At 40.1% G+C, this 23,523-nt stretch overlaps 1 protein-coding gene across 1 annotated transcript; it reads left to right on the top strand.

Moving 5' to 3' along the window:
* The first annotated feature begins 2,766 nt into the window (after window positions 1-2,766).
* Window positions 2,767-22,932, top strand: homer1 (homer scaffolding protein 1). Its single transcript, XM_022768799.1, has 9 exons — window positions 2,767-2,919; window positions 13,264-13,420; window positions 14,904-15,035; window positions 15,838-15,930; window positions 18,409-18,551; window positions 20,162-20,321; window positions 20,431-20,541; window positions 20,623-20,703; window positions 21,738-22,932. Exons 1-9 carry the CDS (start codon window positions 2,915-2,917, stop codon window positions 21,924-21,926), a joined length of 1,071 nt encoding a protein of 356 aa, XP_022624520.1. The 5' UTR covers window positions 2,767-2,914; the 3' UTR covers window positions 21,927-22,932.
* Window positions 22,933-23,523: the final 591 nt, after the last annotated feature.

The raw sequence follows: 23,523 nt of genomic DNA, 5'->3' as shown, positions 1-23,523 counted from the left end.
ATATTATAAATTAATTAGCTTAAAATAGATAATCCTTAACAGTTACAACAATTAAATCTGTAATGCATCTGTAATGTCATTCACTCATATTTCTGCTTTAGAATTTAGTTAAATGGTGGAATATAACTAAGTATTTACTTAAATACACTACAATTCAGAGAAATATATTGTACCTTTTACTCCACTAGATGTATTTGTCAGCTGGAGTTACCACAAACATCTAACATATAAATTTTATATCAACAACATATGACATATATGAGCTTGTAGATTTAAAATTTAACTTCAAAATTCACATTGAATTTCAGTTTTGTTTCCCTTAAATCCACTTTATTGTTTGCGAATATTTTTTTTAACTTCTCTTGCACATTTACTAAATTTGAGATCTTTACTGTAAAGTCTCCTTATGCTAATTCAACAAATCCAAACTTTAATATTAATGTTCACTTTCTTGCCATTTTGCTTCTATTTGAACCGTGCATGTGAGTCAGCCATATCAGCCACTGTCCAGAAGATGGCAATCATCAGTTGCACAGAATCTGTAGTTATACATCTATATTCATTATGTACCTGACTCCAAAATTGGACTCTGTGACAGCTGATAGAGGAGCAGACTGATGACTTTGGATGGAAAATTTGTCATGTTCATAATAAAAATAAACAGGCATACAGAATCTCATTTCATGATCCTGTGTGGCTGATCAACAATACTGATTCAATTTTGTGCTGTCATCAGGCAGACATCCAGTGCCTGGCATATTTTGACAATAGATTCATGAATAGAATAACCAGAATGATTGAGTCATTACTTTTTTTTTTATGTTACATTTTTTATTTATGCTAATGTTAATTGTGTGATTGTGCTTCATTGCTTTTAACCCTGTGCTGTCAGTTCTTTTGGACACAAACAGGTTTTTGATTCATATCTCCTACTAGACGCTTCAAAATAAAACCTCCATTCAAACTTTAAAATGTTCAGCTCAATTAGGACATTATCAGATGTATTCCGTTTTTTGATATATTTCATAATTTCCAAAATTATTCTGACATTTTTCCCCATTGAAATGAATAGACAGAATTCTCAAAATCTCTAGTTTCCCACAACTTTTCATGAATTTTTCAACCCCTTCTACTCATTCATACTTTCAGGTAGAAACTCCATTCAAACTTCAACATGTTCAGAAACTTTCCTTCATTTTTGGCATTTTGGTGTTCAACTTTGAAATCTGTGCACAGTGACAGTTCAAGTTTCATGAACGTTTCTAGACCTTTCCAGATTTTTACATTAGTGTTTATGTGGTGGAATGTTTGCGGCAGGAGATTGGTAAGAGGAAAGGAAGGGGGCTAGCAGTGTTTGTCAATAATAGATGGTGTGACCCATGACCCATATAATTAAAGAAAGCCATAGCAGTACATCTACAGGAAGTGCAATATTATGCCTCATGTAAACACACTAACAATGTATATATTGTTTAATGTAAAAATACTTTCTTGATGTAATTTTGTCTCTATGCTTGATACCTGTCCCATCTATATCTTGCTGCAGTTGTGGGGGGTGGGGGGGGCGCAACAAGCCACTTTTAACCTGGGGACCCTTAGGAGGTTAATCCGGCCATGTGTGTAGTTTAGTGACCTGTACTCCTGATTCGTTGCAAAATATACAACTTTATCTTGGCTGCACACCGGATGTGATGACACTCTTTATTGGCAATGACGTCAAAAGTTAGCCGGTAACGTGATGACGTCGTTATATTAACGACCCCATGAGAGCGGCGGAGGACGGAGCTGATGAATGAGAGCCGAGAGGGGCTGACAGAGACCAGACAGGCTGGGGATGATGAGAGGATGAGCCGGCCGAGGGAGCATCAGCATCCGCAGCATATTCAGACATCGCATGAATCCGAATTGAGGCTTCGTTACAAGTGAGAAATAAGACTGAGAGAAACCGGCGTACATTTTGCACGTAAACCGTCGGTAGATAATCTGTTTGGAGGATGTGATGCCGGAGCCTGGAGCATGCACCGACTGTTCTCTGCATTTTCTCCAGAAGCAGAGGAGATGAAGCCCTCTCCTGCAAGAAGATGTCCGCTGTAAAGGACTTATTTTGCGGCTGGTAAACTCGCTAATCTTGGACGGTCTTGGTCGGAGGGGAGAGAAATTGATGGCACAGCGGACGATGAAGACGATCCAGCGACCAGCGGAAACTGGGATTTATTAACAGTCGGTTTATTGAGATTGAAGGGTGAATGTTAACGGTTTCCCTCCCTTTCGGTTGAGGATAAGTATCTGTACATTTACCGTCTTTATCCGGTCAGATTTCACAGCTCACATCAGCAGCCGTTAACAGACAGCAGGTTAGCAACGAATGGATAACGTTAAAGCTATCTTTCGTTTGCCTCTTTTGACATTTTAACTTTGTTTTTCTATTTATTTTAATTTTTTTTTCTTTAAAAAAAAGGCAGCTTCACCAATCCGAGTTTGATTTGGCCGTAAATCACACTGCCTGTCCTGTCAGCCGGAGTTTAGGTCGTTAATCCTCGCTTGGGTATAACTGAGGAGTTTTATTTAGCTAGCTAACGGTAGCAACTAAAGAGCTGCCGTGCCGTTCTCGGTCATCATGCATGCACCGACACGTTTGCTCGGATGAAACCAAGCCAACACCCCCACCAAAATGTACCCAAGGGCATAACAACAACAACGACGACGACAGCGAGCCAAGCCATGTCGGACTGAAAACAGCACCGTGGCTCCGCCGGCCGTGAAGTCACAACAGCAACCAGAGCGGCTTATTACTACTCGGGGAGGGGAGAGGGGATCAGAAAGCTGAAGCTAGCCTCCAGCCTGTTCACACCGCCCTCAAGAGACCACCGAGAGGAGCATTTTCGACCCAATTTAGCCACTAAATTCACCAAAAATGGGGTATGTAACTTGCAGTACAGTGAAATTTGAAGCTGTGATTCTCACTCAACATGTCAGGGTATGACTGACTCTATGGTGTATGTTTTTTTGAGCAGCTGATTTCAGCAGGGTACCAAAGCTAGCCACCTATTGCTAAGTGTATGAAGTACTCCTGTCATCCCTTGTCACCTTGGCAGTACATAAAAATGCCTAGACTTAACTGCCTAAGATACAACACTGGACTACTGATAGCAGCAGCTGTCCATCATTATGTCCGCTCACAGCCGCCATACACTGACATTTTAGATTACAGAAGCCAAAAGATTAGGCTGTAATGAAGTAGGCTACTGTTGGTGAATTGATGACTGAGAACAGGTCAAAACTGTGTATATTTCTGGTACAATATGATTAAAATTGTGTTTGGGAAGCAAGACATATGCATTGTAGTATTTCTGACTGTCCCACGAGGAGATACAGTTCATAAAAAGAGTGTTATAATTACTTTTGTGCTGCCAAAGGGAGAGAGAGATAAACCTCTTTAAATCAGCATCAGTCAGAAATGATCGCTCCTCCACTTGGCTTGTGTAATGTAATGCAATGTAATGTAATGCATGTAGCAGGACCTGCAGAATGATATATGGCGATTCTCCTGATCAAGAGCGACCTAGTTCTTACTCCAGATGAAAGCAGATGATGTGGCATGTGATTGGTTTGTTGTCATATTGTGGTTGGAGCATGGTGCGGGGGGGGGGGGGGGGGGGGGGGGGGGTGCTGCTGCTGCTTCTTACCTCCTCATGTAAAGCACATCCTCTGTAATTCTCAAGGCCAATGGTTATAATCCAGTCAACAGTCGGTTCCTCAGACACATAAAGGGAGCATGTCCAATGTGTGCCCTTGCCCCGTAATTAGCTAGACAGGCTTGGCTGTTCTGACAAGTACTGCAGCTTCTATTCTTGTATAATGGAAGATTGTAAACAAGCTGTCCTCCTGAAACTTGGCACTTGGAACAAAACTGTGTCCAGGCAGTATTTTCTTCTTCACTGGTGAGACCAGCAGGTCAGAGATGGATTTCCAGTCAGTGTGTTTTCAGTGGAAACAGAAACATGTTTTGGGCAGACAGTAGTGACTGACTGTTGTCACTGGAATTCAGGTGTGATGACAGGAGTTATTAGTGAGCACATTACGCACAACAGTGAGAGAACACAGCCCATATTAAAAGTCTTATTCTGACACCTGACACCGGTTCATTGTTTTATTGGCTGACAACACCAAATATAGATCCGAGTAATTTACTGAGGGATGGATCTCATTGATTGTAGGAAAAATAATTGGCAGTTATTTTGATAATCGATTCAAAAAAAGTGGAGATTTCATTTTCTCAAAAGAGAGGATTTGCTGCTTTTCTTTGACGTATATCGTTGTAAAAATATTTTGGGGGTTAATGGACTTTTGGTCGAATAAAACAAGACGTTTGAAGTTTTCACATTCAGTTCAGCAAAAATCGTGAAAGCAATGCCAAAAATTTTCTAATTCAAATAGGAGGATTTGCTGTGTTTCTTTATCATATATCATTCTAAACTGACTGATTTAGTGTGATTCAGTTAACAACAGGACTAGTAAAACTGGCAATAAATATGAAATAAAATCCTTAAAATTAATTAACTCAAATAGAATACATTTATAAACAAGATCTTATACCAAACCCATATCCCAGTAAATAGGCAAGTGTTATTTCTGGTATTTTTCTGGTACTTTTATTTGATAGTAACAGTGAAGAGGTGACAGGAAATGAGTGGAGAGTGAGAGGTAGAGACAACAAAGCTGGACTCGAACCAGTGACGTTTGGAGTTAGATGGTTAGTGACTACGTTACAACTAATGATTATTTTCATCACAAACTAATCTAGTGATTAATTTTTCGGTCCATGAAACATCAGAAAACTCTGAAACATGTCCTTCACATTTTCCTTGAGCCCAGTGAGACCTCAGTAAATGTCTTGTTTGGTCTAAAACCTGAAAATATTTAATATTCTCCAGAGAAGTGCTTTTAAAATGAAGTAAACAGATCATTGCTATTATTTTGAAATAATTCATGCAAGTATCACTGTGAAATGTTAAATATTTCTTCATATAAAAACTCTCACCAAAACACATCAAGAAGGAACAGGAAAAGTACAATGCATTTGACTATCTGATCTTATTTACAAATGTAGATGTGAAAAGACAGGACACTTCTTTATCTCAGGTTCATTAAATTGTGATGCTAGTGATGAAGTGATGGGTACAGGAGTTGTGAGAGACCTTTTGAGGCTCCTTTATGACAGATGACATTTGCTAGAGAATGTGACTTAAAGTTCACATGTTCTAAGCTGATGGTACATGATTATCTACAGTTGTGCCAACTCTTTCCATAACTTGTTCAATGTCAATGTCTCTCTTTCAATGTCTCTTTCGATTCCTTTCATTTCTGTTCAAAGTCAAGAAGAAGTGATTTTGAAAAAGCAAAGGAATATACTTTTTACATTCAGACTAAGAGCTAAGAGGAGAGGGCAGTGGTAGAAAAGACACAAGGCAGAAATTGTAAGTAAAAAAAAAAACAAAACAAATGTTAACCAAAATTGTCTTGAGATATAATCATACGAACACACGCTTTCCCCTCTCTGCCTCTGAAAGCTCGGAGTGTTGTGTATGGCATATGGGTGTTTTAGACTGGAGGTCTTTGCCTTGCCAAGACCCCGCTGCCTCCCTCTGCGAGTGGGTTAACCGTCAAGGGATACCGGGATCGGATTGGGCGAGAGAGCATGTGGGATGGGCAGGGAGAGACAGAGTTGGAGGATGTTCACGGCTCATGACCAGCCCTGAGTCACATGGGCTGTTTCTATGACGACGCAGGCAGCAGCTAAGTTAGTAATGCAGGGTTATTTTTCCTGTGCTCGCAGCCATCAGTGCTCTGACAGATGGGGAGTTTCCTCTTGTTGTAGTCAGATTATTTAGATTTTTCCTGCTGTATGTTCCTTCATATGCTGTGTAGCTGATGAGTGTATAGTCTTTTATAATGGAAACATCCATTAATATGGCTAAGAGTAAGAAGTAGGCCTGAAACGATAGGTAGATGTATTGATTAGTCTCATACACTGGCAGTAAGATTCATATACAAAGGGTTTCTGCAGGTGTCAAATTAAATTGAAGACTTTTCATGACCTTTTTTAATTCCACATTTAATGTAATCAATTAATGTATCTGTTTTATAGTCATATCAAGAAAGCATGATGGAAAATCAGGAGGGACAAAATTAGTTATTACATATAACACATTTTCTTCAGTACTTCCCAGCAGTATTTAACAATAATTCAATGTGACCTGGACTTGGATAAGTGGCAGGAAATAAAAGGATGGATTAATCAATGAAAAACAATAAATTAATTCATTTTAGAGCTTGGTAGATTAATTGATCAGTCGATCGACAGAAAAAAAATTGGCAACTGTTTAGATTGTTTTAATGGTTTTTTTCTCTCAAAAGAGAAAATTCACTGCTTTTCTTTGTTATTTGAAGACATCACCTTCAGCTCAGCGAATGTTTCATGGATTTGAATGATTAAACAAAAAAAATAATCGGTAGTTGCAGCCCTAGTGTGAGGAGAATGAGAATAAAAATATGGACGAAATATGTATTAGAGCTGCAACAATTTCTCTATTCATTTGTTTGTCAATTGACAGAAATGTAATACTATTTTGATAATTGACTAATCATTTATGTAATTTTTCAAGCAAAAACATTCAGTTTTCTAATATTTTATAGACCAAATGATATTGATCACTAGCAAAAATAATCATTAGTTGCAGCCTTAATATGTTATATTAAGCAAGAAAAAATGAATATTTGCAAACAAGAACAGCTCGTAATTAACAGTTGGATAAAAGCAGGGTTATAAAAAATGATATTAAATTCTGAATTGCTAGACATTATATTACACACCAGGGGCCCTTATGGTAAAATCACAGCTATCTCTAATCTAGAGAGCAGTAATTTCATCATAAAATTGTCATTTTAGTTTAACAGCTGAGCCATGAAACTCATGTGGCAAATATTATCGCCCAAAAATCCACTTACACTTGCCAGAAAAAAGTTTCTTTTAAATGAGTTCAGATTGTTCCATACATATATTAATAAATGTTGAAAAACAAATGAATGTATCGTCAGAGACTCGTGATCCCGAGGTGACACTTTGCTCAGTGGCAAAAGATATTACAGCGTTAAAATAAAGACACTTCGACAACAGTTTAAATTAGAGCTGCAGCCCTCTGGTGGCATCATCGTCTTAACAGTAGAAATTAAAACAATCAGTCAATTAATCCATTATCTGATCGACAGAAACTGAATTAGCAACTGCTGTGATAATGTATTGTTTAAGAGGAATGCATCATGTGAGGATTCTCTGCTTTTCTCTGTTTTTCATCATTATGAACTGAACATTTTTTGGGTTTTGATCTGTTGGTCGGATAAAACTAGACATAAAGACGCTGCCATGAGCGTCTGGGAATTGTATTGGATATTTTTCACCATTTTATGATGTTTAATAGACCAAAGTGATTAAGGAATAAATCAAGGAAAAAGTTCTCACATAATCAACAGTGAAATGAATCGTTAGTTGCAGCCAATACCTCAAATTGGATCTATGACCACAATATAAATTAATAAGGACTGAGTTTATGATGACGTTTACCCTCTGCCTGCTCGTAGCGATTTCCAGCAGTCTGGTGAATCTGAGGTCTCAGGGTAAATGTGTCATGCATCAACAAGGCTCAGTGTCCTGGGCGACTGATTTGCCACAGTAAATACGTCCTGATAAAGATCACACTGTATGCAATTAGAGGCTAATCTGAACATGTTACAGTGCACGTCTTTGTATGCCACCATGCAAATACTGGTATCTGTGTTTGTGTGACTATATCTGTCGGTTGTAAGTGGAGAACTGCTGATTTGATAACATCTGCGGTCGGATTCCTCTGTCCAAGCACTTGTCATTGAGACTTGAATGCCACAGTACGTTTCATTGTGAAAAGGGATTATGGGCTAACAATCACCACACACTCTCGTTGAGACACACACCACAGGGGCAGATTTTGATCTAGGCCACGCTGTTGGACTAATGACACCATGAAATATAAAATGACCCTCTACAATTTGATCAGGGCAACCTCTCCAACCTCCTTTTAAAACCATGGGTAATTGACACTTGAACACTGTGTTAAACAGCAACAGTACATGTTATTTACCAGACTAATTGAAGTTGGTGACTGAATCTAGACAAGCATCTGAATCTGATCAATTTCTTTCATCTTCTCCATTCAAAGCAATGTCGAAGCAGCATTCACTAAAACCAACAGTTGGCTGAATTCACTCTCTTCTTCGATCCTTTAGAAACGGTGTCACAGTTACATAGTTTGTCCGTCACACAGGTTTTATAACATCCTGGTCTGATTGTATCTTGGTCACAATGATCTGTATCAAGATTGTTTTGTGCACAGTATGTAACTTCTGCCACTTGGAGTCTCTCAATCAAAACAATCAAACAAAAGACAGAATCGGGTAATGTCGTGAAATAGCGTGGGATCATGGGAGTTCACCACTTCACCATAATTGCCGTCAGCTTCTCCCAGTTTGGATTCCTTCAGTGTCGGTGGTTCAGGAGGTTTTTACCGGCAGCCGAATTATCCACAGAGGTTTCCTCCTCTCTATAACAAACAGACCAGGGGATTAAAACTGGTAGAAACAACGAATAAAGCTGTTTCACTTTAAAAATCAGTGATTCACCGACACAGTTGGGCTGACACAGAATGTCTCTGAGCAGCTGGGAGCTGAGCTGTCTAACATTTGCTCTGCTTTTTTTCTCTGATAACTTCAGATCCAGACGTCCGATGACTAAAATCCTTCATCTGGTTAAAATACATAGTTGAAAACTTCCAAGGTGTAAAAAGTGTATCTTAAAAATGTGGCTTAAAACTGGATAAATGTCAAGTTTGAGCTTCTGGCAGGCAGCCACAGCGCTGACACATGCACAGAGGGGATATCACGTCTTCGACAGGCGACCAAATCAAACGGACCGTTCTATATGTTTGAGAATTGATGGAAAGATTTGGGATAATGTAAGAACACAACTCAATAACAATATTAAGGGTCTAGTTTTTTTTTTGACATTTTAATGTGGAAAAGTTACTTATAATAACTTTAATGTTAAATAAACAACTACCTGTCAATTATAATGTTACAGTTCTTTTAAACCTCCAAATACTGATATAACTATTGTTGGGCTGCATCTCTCTTCCTAGCTCTACGCTGCAGAACTAGAGCGATGCTGTATCTTTATTTCCGTGTCTTCCACACGGATCAGCTGGTGACTTTGTGCCTGGGGCGTGCAGCTTTAGCCTCACAGATCATACATTCACACGTACAAACACAAAGTCGTTCGCCACTTGTGAATCAGTATTTATGGGCGTCTGTTGCGTTGAGCATCTAATTTTACACACTCTGCTCCGACTAAACAGTTGTTATCTGACGTACACGCCGTCTCCAGACACAACAACAGTGTCGGCGTTTTGTTTCCACGCGTCGTTCCTCTATATAGATGCACCACAGACAATTGGGAATGAAATGAGAGGCTTCTTTTGTCTGAAATCAAGGAGCCATTGTTTCAAAGATTACTAAGAATTTGGATGGTAAATTTGTCACCGTTATCACTGTAAACTGCATAATTACCATTCAAATGAACTTGTCCTGAACACGTCCTGATAAAGGGGAAAGTTTCCTGTCAGCAAATGATCATCAGTGACTTGTACTAAATTAAAGTCAAATGCAGTTACCTAAAACTTTATTTTCATCACTTCTCCTTTCTTGGTCTGAAAATACTCGTCCATGGACTGCGCTACATAAATATCCTACATATTTAACATGCATATTAATATTTATAGTACAGTATATTCTTACAATCTCCACCGGCGAGCTGCCGGTGTGAATCCCATGTACACACCCTCACAGCGCCTCCATCTCTCTGATTAACTGTGTCTATCTTTAAATAACATCTGCCGAGTCTCCGATCTGCCGACTTAATTAACACACTGAGACGTGACGAGAGGTTCCCAGAGAGAGGGGGAACCATCGCCGTGTCCCGGAGGAGACCCGGGACACTCTGCTCCCAGCCAAAGCAATCAAATCTGGTTCCCTGGAAGACTGGCAGAAAGAGGGTCTTAGGACCGGGTTTACATCAAGATAAAGAGCCGGTTTTACTGCTCAGCTACATAATATAATCTTTTATCTGACTGTAGCAGCTTATTGACTAATTACAGGATGACTGTAGCTGCTGTCTGTTGTAGGATCAAGAGCCGTCTTGTTTATTTTTGTCCTTTAGCGCAGAGTGACAGAGGTGTGTGAAAGAAGATCTCGGTTATCTATGAGTCGACGCAGCACTGGACGGGAAGAGATCATGCTTTGCATTCTGGATGCCCATTTTTGCATTTTGATACCTGTGTCAGATATAGGTATTAACATTTATAGACATCCTTGTCTGCATTAGTTTTATTTTATTTTTTTTAGCCAGTCAAACTGAAAGTACTTTCAAAATAAGTCGATGCAATGATTCTTTCTGGTTTGTTTTCAGCTCAAAGCATTTAGATGAGAAAGTTGCATCTTAATCTGTGTATATTCTTCTATTTAAAGTAACACAGCTGTAATTGTCCATTTATGTCGCAAAACTCGATAATTATTCCAACAATTTTACATGTTTTTTTAAAAAAAAATCTGTCCTTGTTGTGAGCTGGAGAAGACGACTTGCTCATGCATCAGTCTTACGCTTTAATATTCTGAAGGAAAATGGCAAATTGGGACATTTCCAAACAGACAGTACATCTTCAGGCAAAAATCTGCTCCGAGTTTCTGTGGGTTTCCATGAGCATTCAGACGCACAACCAGACATTTATGGCTCGTTTCACTTTTAAACCAAGACCCTGGGAGCTTTTCATCCATACTAACGTTTGTCCAGAGCCTGCTGATCTCTGTATGTTGGAACAGGTGCTTCCAGGTCACCTTTGTTATCGTCGCCTCACTTCACCCTCTCTACGTCAGGGTGAAGTCTGACACACACACACACACACACACCCACACCCACACCCAGACACACACAGCCTCAAACATACTGTAACACCTTGCCACTTTTAGCCAACATCATTGCAGCAGGTCCCTCTGAGCTGCCTCCCTGACAGGTGTGAAAGTATCGTGAGAGACACCCAAACACTGGCAGCGGCTCCACAGCTTCACCTGCCAAACAAACATGGAAGTGTACCAACTCTGTGCACAGTATCGATCTGAACCCACACGATCTTGTTCGCTCCAATCAATCGGCCTGCAGTTTGTTAATCAGTCTAATCTTCGCTCTGTCATGCAAGTTGCTCAGCAACTGCGGCGGCATCGAATAGAGAGCGATCGAGAGTCTTTGCTGTGAGTTGTGACAACCTCTAAACCTTTACCGCCGATGAACAGGCCCTTCATCATCTCTGAGTCGCTGCGTTCACGGGGAGATGACAGTTGTCCACGTCTGTGTGGGCTTTGTTCAGCTCTTGTTATTTTAGAAGTAGAAACAAATTAGCATATATACCCTGTTTTTAAAAATACATAATTCCTCCCTGATTTTATCTCGGCCGCCCACACGCAGCAGTAGGTTTCAAGAACGACGCCCCCATCTCCGTCTCTGTCTGTCTCTCCCTCCTCTGCCTTTCCTGCATCCAGGTTACATGCTGCATTTCTTATTCAAGCCTTTTTTTCTTAACTGTTTTACAGCTATTCTTTTCAAATCACCGTCAGCGTTACTCCCTGGTTTTAGACGCAGCTGTGTTTTTGAGAGTGAATATCATTTAGGTCGCTTAAATCTCAGCATTGTGATTGTTTGTATGACATTATTTTGAGCATAAATCACTTTTAATAACTCTGCAGAGGAACATTGCAACAGGTCTATAATATGGAGCTTTCTTTAATATTTGCAGCTTTATTAGATTTCGCACCCGGCAGTCTTTATTTTAGTTTTATTTTTCATGCCAAGTCTTTTTTTTTTGCAGATACAAAGAGAACAGAATATGTTTATCTGGCCTTGTGTGCCACTTAACAACGTGACAAGTGAAGAGGGAGACTGTGTGCATGTGTTTAACACTTATGTGTACATTCGTTCATAAGCACACTTGTTCTCGGTGTGAACTCCAGTCAGTGGAAGTGCAACGACACAGCAGGAGAGTGAATTATGGATGTGCTAGGATCTGGGAAACTGTGTCTCTCACCTTCCTCTGATTAATCAAGTCCCTCAATACTTTCGCTTCTCCTTTCCTTGGCAGAACAGTGTTGGATATTTGATGTGGAGCTTTATCCACACATGGGCTTTTGTGTGTTTTAGCTGTGTTAGTGGTGGAGCTGTAGGAACAGCAATGTGAGTAGGTTGCTTGATCGGCTCACTACGATTGTCACAAAGTGTTGTAGTAAAATACATGTTCCCCAGACGATCCCTGACACCAGCATGAGGTTGACATTTTTGGTTTTTAGTGAAACATCTCAACATTAATTGGATGGATTGCTGTGAAATTTGATGCAGACATTCACACCTCTCTCAGGGTGAATTCTAGTTTAGTGGCATCATTAAGTTGAAGTTTTAATTTACCCAACACTTTGGTTAGTGTCTCACAGAGCTGTTTGTGTTGCCATGTGTTTTTGTCTTTTGTTATATCTTTATTTTACTGTATTTCTGCTTGAACTACGGTTGGGTGATTAATTCTAATTTGCACTTTTGCATGATGTATAAAATGTCTACTTTGTGAAAATCAAGATATTACAATTTGCACTGAAACGTTCCTTTTAGTAGTAAAATAATGTTGTCGATAGGTGGCTACGTTACCCTGTCGTGTCCTTCACTGTCATACTGTCTTCACATATGAGGTCCAAACATTGGAGCACAGCCTTATCTCTTCTTTCAGTTCTGAAACGGTTTAGTTGCATCTGTTTTTGTGTTTTGTTAACATGCATAATGTTCCCAGCTCAGCAGGTGGTCTTTCATGATTCTTGCTCAACAGTAACATTACATCCTAGAAAATAGGGTGTTTGAAACATACTTTTGCTTTGTCTGTTGGTGCAGTGGTGAAGCTCTAAATTTAGCTGTCTGTTGTTTTATCCATGTTGGTGTAACCAAAGCCTGTTTCTCCTCCTCACAGGCCAGTGTTTTTAGTTACATGCTGCATATTTCAGACAGCTTGACCACAGAGTTAAAGACACCGATTGTTCCATCTCTGCTTCCTTTCCCCATCTGTTTCTGCCTCTCTCTCCCTCTCTCTGCAGAGAACAGCCCATCTTCAGTACACGGGCCCACGTCTTCCAGATCGACCCAAACACCAAGAAGAACTGGGTTCCCACGAGTAAACATGCTGTCACAGTCTCCTACTTCTTTGACAGCACCAGGAATGTATATCGAATCATCAGTCTGGATGGATCTAAGGTGTGTGTGCAAGTCCAGCACTCACCCAACATGTGAATGTCACATTTCACACGGCTGATAAGAGATCAATTTTCTCTAGAAACTGTCTTGTATTTTTGACTCGTAATGTCATATTTTAATAAAACCTAAATGTCATTTTAAAGTCTGCATCGCTGGTAAATGATAAAATCTTCTGAGTTTACCTCATGGGGATCGATAAAGTTTTATCTAATCATCAGAAACATTCGTTTTTGTCAATTCATCCCACCTCCACACTTAGCTCGTCTGACTTGTCCGCCTCAGCCTGGCCTCTCAGTGCTGAGGCGGTGAAGGGGCGGTCTGCCTGTCATATCTATGTGGCAGTGATTATTTTAGTCTTGAGAGAGGTGCAGGGGTGGAGTTAGCATGGTTATGTAAGGGCCTCTCCGGGTGACTGTGTGTCTGTTGTTGAAGCAGCAAGTTAGCGGTGCTGTGTTCAGCTGGAAATAGCAGAGATTGGGTGGGCTGGTGCTGGAGGACATTATCATCCAGACAACAATAAGTCCTCTCAGCAGAGAAGAAGAAAACAAACACAGAGGCAGATGCCACACAAAGAGAAATCTGTCTGATTGTGTTGCTTTCCAAATTCCACCAGTGAGAAAACTTTTGAAATGTCTTTTCAAATGTGTTCCCTGAAAGTTTTGACCCTTAAAACAGAACAATGTCTGCTTGTTCATCCTCATCTTGTGTCTATCAGTTGTGCTGCGTTCAACTGAAGACAGATTTTTTTTCTTGTTGTTAGAATATTTAGTGACGCTACGTTTTGTTTAAAGTTTCCTGGAAAGTAGATTGACTGCAGTGTAGTTTACAGGAAAAAGTTCTTTAGTTAGTTCAATTAGTCGAGACTTCCAGATGAATTTCCATTAAAGAAATTGCTCCCTTTAAACCCCGGTGAATATTTATTACTCACTCATTTATTATTAAAAACTAGTTCACCTGCTGTCCTCTGAATAAAAGTCTGAAAGTTGTGCTGGCTAAGCATTTAGAAACAACAGGAAGTGAACCAACTGCTCACTCTGTATTTTACCTGTAATTACTGCAAAATTATACAGTTCTTTCCAGGAAACGTCTTCGGGGAATAAATGTGAATTTATGGATCTGTAATATAAAGCATTGCCAAAGTAAAAGTATTCAGTAATAAACTAAAAAGCAAGAGGGAGGTGTAAAAAACAAACAACATCAGTCTCAGCTGCATTTCAGTGGTCGCCTCTCCCCCTCCCACACTGATCAATAATATCACATTCTACCGGACTCCTCATTGACCACTTCCTGTTACCAAACAGTAGGACTACAAACCCACACACACCCACACCTACACACACACACAAGTCCCAGTAGATATCAGACATCCAGCTGCTGTAGCCCAAAGCAGCCGTCGCCACTCACAGCTGTAACTGATATATTTAATTTTACCTTTGAGTTTGAAATGACTCTGTGGCTCAGTCATGTGTTTTCTCCTCCACAGGCCATTATCAACAGCACCATCACCCCCAACATGACATTCACTAAGACTTCACAGAAGTTTGGGCAGTGGGCCGACAGCCGGGCGAACACCGTGTACGGCCTCGGCTTCTCGTCTGAAGGTCACCTGGTCAAGGTGAGAGCACAGGAAACCCCTTAGATAACAATTCTAATGTCAGTGTTTATGCTTTTTCAAAAGGCCATTTTTCAGTTAATGTCCCAGCCGTCTTTCTGTGTGGGCCTGAATGTAAGACGATATTGTTTTTTCTAGAAATTAGGTTTGAAAAAGTGGGAGTGGTCTTATATTTGAGGACAAGACAATTACATGTTCACATCAGATATTGTTGTTGAATGGAGAGAGCCCCAATGTGACACTGTCTTCTGCACAGAGTGTTTAATTATGGGTTGTTTGTAGCCTTCATGCTGCTGGGCTAGCGATTGTTTCAGTCCGTGTCAATCAGCCCTGAAAGAGTTTATATTGTGCAACATAATTCAACTCTTATCTAAATGTTTTCTACATATTTTATTTTATTTTACTTTTTTTTATTATTATTTGTCTTTATTTTTTTTTTAGAAATTATCTGCATCTTTTTGTTACTACGCACCAATTGAGGAGCAGCGCTCCTAATTTCCTTGTATATTACACTGACAATAAAGGCTTTCTAATTCTAATTCTTTAGCCCAGTTAAACCTGCAGGAGTTTCTGAAGGCTCAGTGAATTCATGACCGAAAATGAGTTTGTTCAAAACGCCTTCACTGCAGAAATGAACCAGAAAGAAAACAGTCTCACAAGAATTACAGCTGTAACAGAGGATGAGTTCAGTGTAGGAGCTGAAACTTGTAGCAGAGCGAAAACCACTAATGTGTAACCATGACACTAAAGGTTTATCTTATTATGTTCGGGCCTGTATGATTTTAGTTGCTCCTGTTACTTTTAGTTTGCAGATAAGTTTGCTGAGTTCAAGGAGGCAGCACGGTTAGCAAAGGAGAAGTCTCAGGAGAAGATGGAGCTCACCAGCACTCCCTCTCAGGTAACAAACACCTTCACCACCATCATATCCTCGCACACTTTTTACACTCTTTAAAGAAGTGAAGAAGAACTTCTACATCATGTTGTCGATGGGTTTCAAGTTTACAAACGATCGAGGATGCACAAGATTCAGGATATCACAGGATTTAGTAAAGTGATCGATAAACTGATCAGCTACACGGGACTTTAAAAGGAGAATCTGCACGTTTGTGATTTTTTTCTCTGAGATATCATAATTGAAACAACGTGATCAGTGATCACCTGGTCAGAGCATCCACCTCAGAAACTCATCTATATTCTCAGCAGTTGGCACTTAGCGATATTTGATTAATAGAATATCTTTGGTTTTTACTGGACAAGTGTCAATCCAACATGTAATCCATGCTACCCTGACTAACGTGTGTTAAGCTTGCTCAAGTTTTCCATTTCATATCTACATGAATTTAATAAGTTTAATATGTTAATAGTATAGTAGTTAATATGTTAATAAAGGTAGTAAACAAGCCTCCTGACATCAGCAAAGTGACCTGCCAGCCTGTGTGAATCACTGCTCATTAGAAACAGATGAGAAATGAACGTATTCATGTGCGACAGCTCCTTTAGCTCAACGTACAGGTTGTTTTATGTGTCACTCACATGATGCTGTTGCAGCCTCTGAGCGAACACCTTGTGGCTTTTTCACCTGCTTTGCTCTAACGCTTCCTCCTCAGGGTGGCGCTGTAAAAAGGAACGAGTTGTCAGTCAACAAACCTGGTAAAAAGAAGGTAAAAAGAAGCGGAAAGAATCTTTTTCATGACTCTGATCCAGTGGCCCCCCCCCTTCTCCCCCAGTCTTACCTTCAGTCAATGATAGAAGCTCCACCACTCCCCTCTGGTGTCTCCCCTGCAGCGTTTCTTCTGTGGGACATTAAGGATTGAAATGTGAGAGCACAGTGATGGATCTGACAGCCCGGGCTTATCACCTATTGTCATTGTTTTGGTATAATCAGCTGGTCTTTCTTTTTGGGGACCTCCCTGTCATCAGTCTTTAACAACCTCGTCTGTCATCCTGATGTCAGATTAACCAGAGGAACCCCCCCACCCCGTCTCCTGAAACCTCCCACTGACGACAACCCTCCACTTCTCCTTTCATGCTCTCAGAAAATGACAGTCGGATATAATTAGAGATGTTTGAGCAGCTGCCAATCACGAGTGACAACTATTATTACAGATGAATAAAAAAAGGGGCACAGGGTATTTAGAATATTTTTTTGTCATGGTTTCAAAGTGTTTGTGCAGAAGCTTTTCTTTGAAGCTTTTAGCAGTAAAACTAAAAAAACAACAAACAGCAAAAACTTCAACAAGGAAAAGTTTTTGTGTCCAGCAAACATGAGGAGTCTTAACAGTAGGCTCATAATTCAGAGCGTCTCTTGCTGCATTTCAGCAGAAAATCCTGTTAATTTTTGAGCGCATGGAGTCATTAACACTTTGTCACATGTTGTGCCTGAAAATCCAAGATTAAAGGACTAATTTGATTTTTGGGAAAGACGCTTATTCTCTTTGTTGCAGAGATTTTAAATGAGAAGATCGACACCACTCTCATGTCTGTAGCGTAGCTTAGTTTAGCACTGGAAACAAGGGGGGGGGAGGGCAGCTAGCCTGGCTGTCCAAAGGTAACCAAATGTTCCTACCAGCACCTCTGAAGCTCAGTAATCAACATGTTATATGTCCTTTGTTTCATTTATAGTGAGATTCGCATCATTTGTACGTAAAAGGCAAAAAACGGAAACATGCGAGAGGGATTAAATGTGTCTTGATCCGTCCTCAAACATCACTGTTGTAAATTCATCTCTTAAACTCTGTTTAATACAAAACACAGTGAATGAACCAATTTTCTGATCATGTCAGATCTGTCTGAACAAAAGATGAAGAGGTTACAAGACACAACTTAACATTTTGTCATTCAGAGCTTGTGCACTGTTCAATAATATGTTTTCACCTCCAACTGCTGCAGTCTGAGGGAGAACTGAGAACACTCTTCTTCTTCCTTCATATTATTACTGCTGAAGCCGTTTGTCTCATCTCCTGCACCAGGTGCCACATAATGTGCGAGCATTGTGGCTCTTTAGTAAAGAACATTTACATAAAAGATAAACATGACTGCCAAAGAGACGTTATTTTAACAGATGAGTGAAGCCAGCAGTGTTATGTATTCCATATCTGAAAAGTGCTACAGAAATAAACTGAGATATAACGTGTTCATTAGTGAACTTTAGAGGTGCTGGTAGGAAGATTTTGGTACCTATGAACAGAGCCAGGCTAGCACTTTCCCTCCGTTTCCAGTCTTTATGCTAAGCTAAGATAGCTGGCTGCTGGCTCGATATTCAACAGACTCATCTCATTCTCATGGGGTTCTCAGCATGAACGTGAATGAGCACGCTGCCTCAGACTGTTGATGATGATGATGATGATGTTTTTACTTCACCACTGTGTCAAATCAGGAGTCAGCTCCGGGTGACCTGCAGTCACCTTTGACCTCAGAGAGCATCAACGGTACAGACGATGAGAGAGTCACACCAGACACACCTCAACACACAGAAGCCAGAGCAGAGCCTTCCCAGAATGCACTGCCCTACTCACACAGGTAAACCGCAGCCAGGAGTGTTAAACATCAACAAATATATCTCTCTCTTGTTACAGTTGTTGGAGTCAAGGCTTGACTGATTCAATTCTTTCAGATTCCCTTTTGTTAAATATTAAATTGCTTTTTAATTGTTCACACATCCTGATGATGACATGATCACACTGAGCAGTGTAAACCAGAGTGTGACATGTCCGTTGGCGTCTCGTTCTCGCTCTCTCTCTCTCTCGAGCTGATTTAAAATGAAATTGGCACAGCGCAGCAGAGAGCGCCGCAGCTCCTGTTGAATATGTCGATTCATTCATTCATTATTAATCTGTCCCCCAGGCCTCTGGACAGCATTAAAGCATTACATTAAAACACTACACGCATGCTTCCTATTAATTATACACCACTGAAACGAGTGGAGATAGTTCTGCGCTCCACGTCGGCTGAGGCGTCGGCTGTGCTGCAGGGGATTTTAATGCAGCAGAAAAACTTACTTTAAAGAAACTGTTAACGTTTATTAAGTCATGTTCTTTATAGTGCTCCACATTGTAGGTTACAGCTGTTCATTATGTGTCTGTCAGATACATTTCTTCTTTCATTTGTTCTACGTTCAACAAGTGAGCAGCTGTTGTTTTTTTCAATATAAACATGTGTAAAGTGACAGAGGTTGAATTGTAAAAACATTTCCTGATTATTATCTATTTTTCTGCAGTCGCCCTGAGAGCTCAACGCACTGCGACTTAAGAAAACACATGCAAACAGACAAAACACAGATAACTTCAGAAAATACTGCAAACGCTCACAACACAGCGGAAGTGTTTCCAGGGGACACTAAAAAATGACGAACCTGGCTGGTCCGTCTGTATGTCTCCAGATATCTCAGTAACGCTTTGACTGAACTTCTTCAGATTTGGCACAAACATTCACTAGTACTCCTGAATGAACTGATTCGATTTTGGGGGGTCAAAGGTCACGGTGACCTCACAAAAAGGGGGTTTTGGCCTTGTGGAGGCAATGTCTCCGTAACACCTTGAGGGAATTTCTTTAAATTTGGTAAAAACGTTCACCTGGACTCAAAGAGTAACTGATTAGATTTTGGTGGCTAAAGGTCAAAGGTCAAGGTCAGTGTGACCTCACAAAACACTTATTAGCCATTACTCAAGACTTCACACAGAAATTATGACAAAATTTCACACAGATGATTCATACAGTATCTTATATGACTCTGGATAAACAGGGATGTAACCTGAAACTAGTCTGAGTGGCTGCGGCAGACAACCGTTAATTATTAAACTTTTTGTTTGTTTTTGTTTTTTTTTTAACTTAAAATAATCTTTTTGTGCATGTTATAACTTGATTTCCACAAAGCAGGCATTTACCCATCCTGCAGCTCAAACTGAACCCCCCCCCCCCCACACACACACACACACACACACACACACACCTTTCAGTCTTGGGATTTTTAGAATAGATTTCAGATCATTGTTGTTGTTTTTCACCATCTCGTGACGTTTTACAGACCAAACGATTCATCAGATGAACTGATTAATCGATAATGAAAATCAATGTTAGTTGCAGTGCTGCTGACAGTCTGTCGTCTTTGTCTCCTCTTCACATCTCTCCAGTTCATCCAGCATCAATAAGCACTGGGAGGCAGAGCTGGCGGCTCTTAAAGGGAACAACGCCAAACTGACAGCGGCTCTGCTCGAGTCCACAGCTAACGTCAAACAGTGGAAACAGCAGCTGGCGGCCTATCAGGAGGAGGCGGAGAGGCTACACAAACGGGTATAAAACACTCCAAAGTAGAAAAAAGTCAGACTTTAAAGAACATGTCTGGTTTGTTTGAAGTTATTTTTTCACCGTGTCGTGATGAAGATTTATTTTTGTCTTCCAGGTGACGGAGCTGGAGTGTGTGAGCGGTCAAACAACGGTGATCAAATCTCAAAAGACAGAACTTAACCAAACGATAGAGGAGCTGGAGTTGGCTTTGAAGGCCAAAGAGGAGGTGTGTCAGTGAACTGTGAGCTCTTAAACATACGCATCTTATTTGACCTTAATATTGACTCTTTTTAAAAATGACTTCCAGGAGTTGGAGAGACTTAAAGCAGAGGTGGAGAGTGCCAGTGAGTTTCAGTCTCAGAAAGACTCCCTGACACAGAAGCTACAGGTGAGTGAAGCTCTGAACTTACAGGTACATGTTGTTGCTAAATGCTGCATTCAGTGTCCACAAACTGTCACCGAGTCCAGCAGCACAGTGTAAATAAAATCCAATATTAACATTACTACAGTCATTACAGATATTTATATGTTTCTTGAATGCAGATTTTTCATACGGATGTAAAAACCACACTTAAATCAATGCTCAAAACCCAACCTACACATAAACACACACACACACAGAAACAAGAAGTAGTTCATCTTAAAGGGATAGTTCATGTTCACCTGCAGTAGATTCAGATCAGCTCCCAGATTAGAGAGGCAGCAGGAGCACCGGCACCGAAGCTGAGTGATGAGCCGCTGTGGACGGGAACAACAAAAAAAGTATTTTAGTCACTTAGTCACAAAACTAATATCAGTTTAAGTGTACACTTTATTATGAACATTTTCACCGTTTTATCTTACGTCAAACAGCCCTACGCACAAGCACAACTACGCTTTGCTCCGTCTGAATCAAATTCAATATATATACAGACCAGTTTATTAGGAACACCTAACACCTGCTTATTCATACCATTAGTGTAAAGCATAAAATCCTGCAGATTCAAAGTTCAAAGTATCTTTATTGTCCCCTACAGGGAAATTGATTGCAGCCAGGCTATACATGAACACACATACAAGGACACACATAGCACCAACACTTACGGACATTAACAAACAGCATGCACCAAGAACAAGTGCACTCAGGTAGTCACTTTGCATTGTGCAACCAGAGAAGTCACTGTTCAAAGTTCAGGAGTTGGGGAAAATGTGACTCAGTGACTTTGACTGTGGCATCATTGTTGTAAATGAGAGACTTCAGTTTTTGATTTTTAATAAATATGCAAAACTTTCTTTAGGGTTGTTGACCGATATCTGTAGTTAAATCTACAATAAAGTTCAAAAAGTGAAGGGGTGTGAATACTTTCTGAAGCCAGTGTAGCTCAGTGTAGTTCAGCTCTGAGTTGATATTTTGTGAATATTGAAATAAATGTTTTCCCTCAGGATACGGAGTCGAGGAACCAGACTCTGGAGGCCCAGCTGAGCGACCTGGAGCAGCGTCTGGAGAGCAGCCAGCTGGAGAGAGAAGCCTTTCGCAAGAGTCTGCGCTCCCTGCTGGAGCTGCTGGACAGCAAGATCTTCGAGCTGACCGAGCTGCGGGACACGCTGACCAAACTCATCGAGGGTAGCTAGAGAGACAAACACACCTCCACCTACAACACCTACACCACCAACACAGCAGCGGCCAGTGTTCAGAGAGCCACTCTAAAGAAGACACCACCTGCATGTTGGCACTCACACTCACCGACATGTAAAACAACTTGAATTCTCTCTCTTTTTTTTTCTTTTTCCTCCACATGTATACGATACGTGTAAAAGATGTTTACACACAACTTTATGCATTAACGGTTCACACATTTTGCTACGTCCACATCGTTTACAATCAGCCAAGTGAAGAGGGCTTTGCTTGGGCCATGCCTTCCCTCCGCTCCACTCTGGATTATTCTTGACTCTCTGACGACACAAACTCTGAATGAATCTGTTTTTATTTATTTTTTTGTCTCTTGAACATCATTCCGTTTGAGCAGACGTTAAAGATTTCTGTTTGCTTTTTGCTCCTTGAGACTTTTTGAGCTTCGCTTTGGTGCATTTTGTCGTCACCTGGAGCTTGTGATTGTTCCCGTCTTCTTTTATTCTGTTCCTCACTTTTCTCATCGTCAGCCAAATGAACAGCTATGAGTCCGATGAGACGGACTCCAGCTTTTCTTACACTTTTTTTTTTTTTTTTGTTATTTGAACTCTGGAGGGTCGAATGTGGTGAAGAGATGACTGCGAGTGTTTCCTCCTGTGACAGAAATCCACCGTTGGACTGCCAAACAAAGAAAAAAGGCGGAGGAGGACGATAGTATGTCTTATATTCTTATACAATATATGAGCAATACAAAAAGGGAGCATCAGAGGGTAAATAAACACTTTCCACTCTCACTTTCAGGTAATTTTACTCCTCTATCTTGGATAGACCACAAGCGAGGCGGGATTTTATTCAATAGTCTTTCTTTCTATATCCTTTTTTTAAAGAATACTACTATAACAAACTCATAGTGCACTTGTAAAAATGGAGTTTGTGTGTGTGGGTGAATCAGATGATCTTCTTTTCTTTCCCTTATTGTTTCTGTTGCGACTTGAAGTGCAATGATTTAATCCTTTTTTTTTTTTTTGTTAATTTATTACTAAAATAACTAAAGATTAATTATGATGAACGTTGTACAAAAGCAAAGATCTTTATTTACATCTCGTTTTCACTTAATCTTTTTTATCGTCTGGTACGTGGGTGTTGAATTACGTTCTGTTTTTTGTTGTTTTTTTTTTTGGAAAAACTGGCAATATTTTTGATCTATTTATCACAGGAAGTGGAAAATTCATCAGGAGATCGAAGGGGTGGATTTGCAAAGAATTATTTTTTTTCTTTTGCCAAATGTTTTCCTGTACAGATTTGAATTTTTTGCTGATGTTGCCTTTGGTACAGAGATGCATCAACGGTAGCTAGCTAGCGGTACTTTTCTTTTTTCCTTTTTTTTTGTGGGATTTACTATTGCCAAAAATTGAGCGACGTTGAGAGGAACAGAGTACGAACACCTGAAGAACACTATTTAAGGGCTTGTTGTTGGTTCGGGTACATTTGGGAGACTTGAATGATTTTAGCGGTGACTTTATCTCGTTAAGAATATTACAGCTCGAAAAAAGGGAAAAAAAAAAAAAAAAAAAAAAAAACATTTGAATAAGACTTTTA

Source organism: Seriola dumerili, unplaced genomic scaffold (assembly GCF_002260705.1).
Source record: "Seriola dumerili isolate Sdu_G_001 unplaced genomic scaffold, Sdu_1.0 BDQW01001845.1, whole genome shotgun sequence".
NCBI classification, from domain to species: domain Eukaryota; kingdom Metazoa; phylum Chordata; class Actinopteri; order Carangiformes; family Carangidae; genus Seriola; species Seriola dumerili.
Note: the sequence above shows the minus strand (reverse complement) of the source record. Positions and strands in the feature narration are given on the sequence as shown.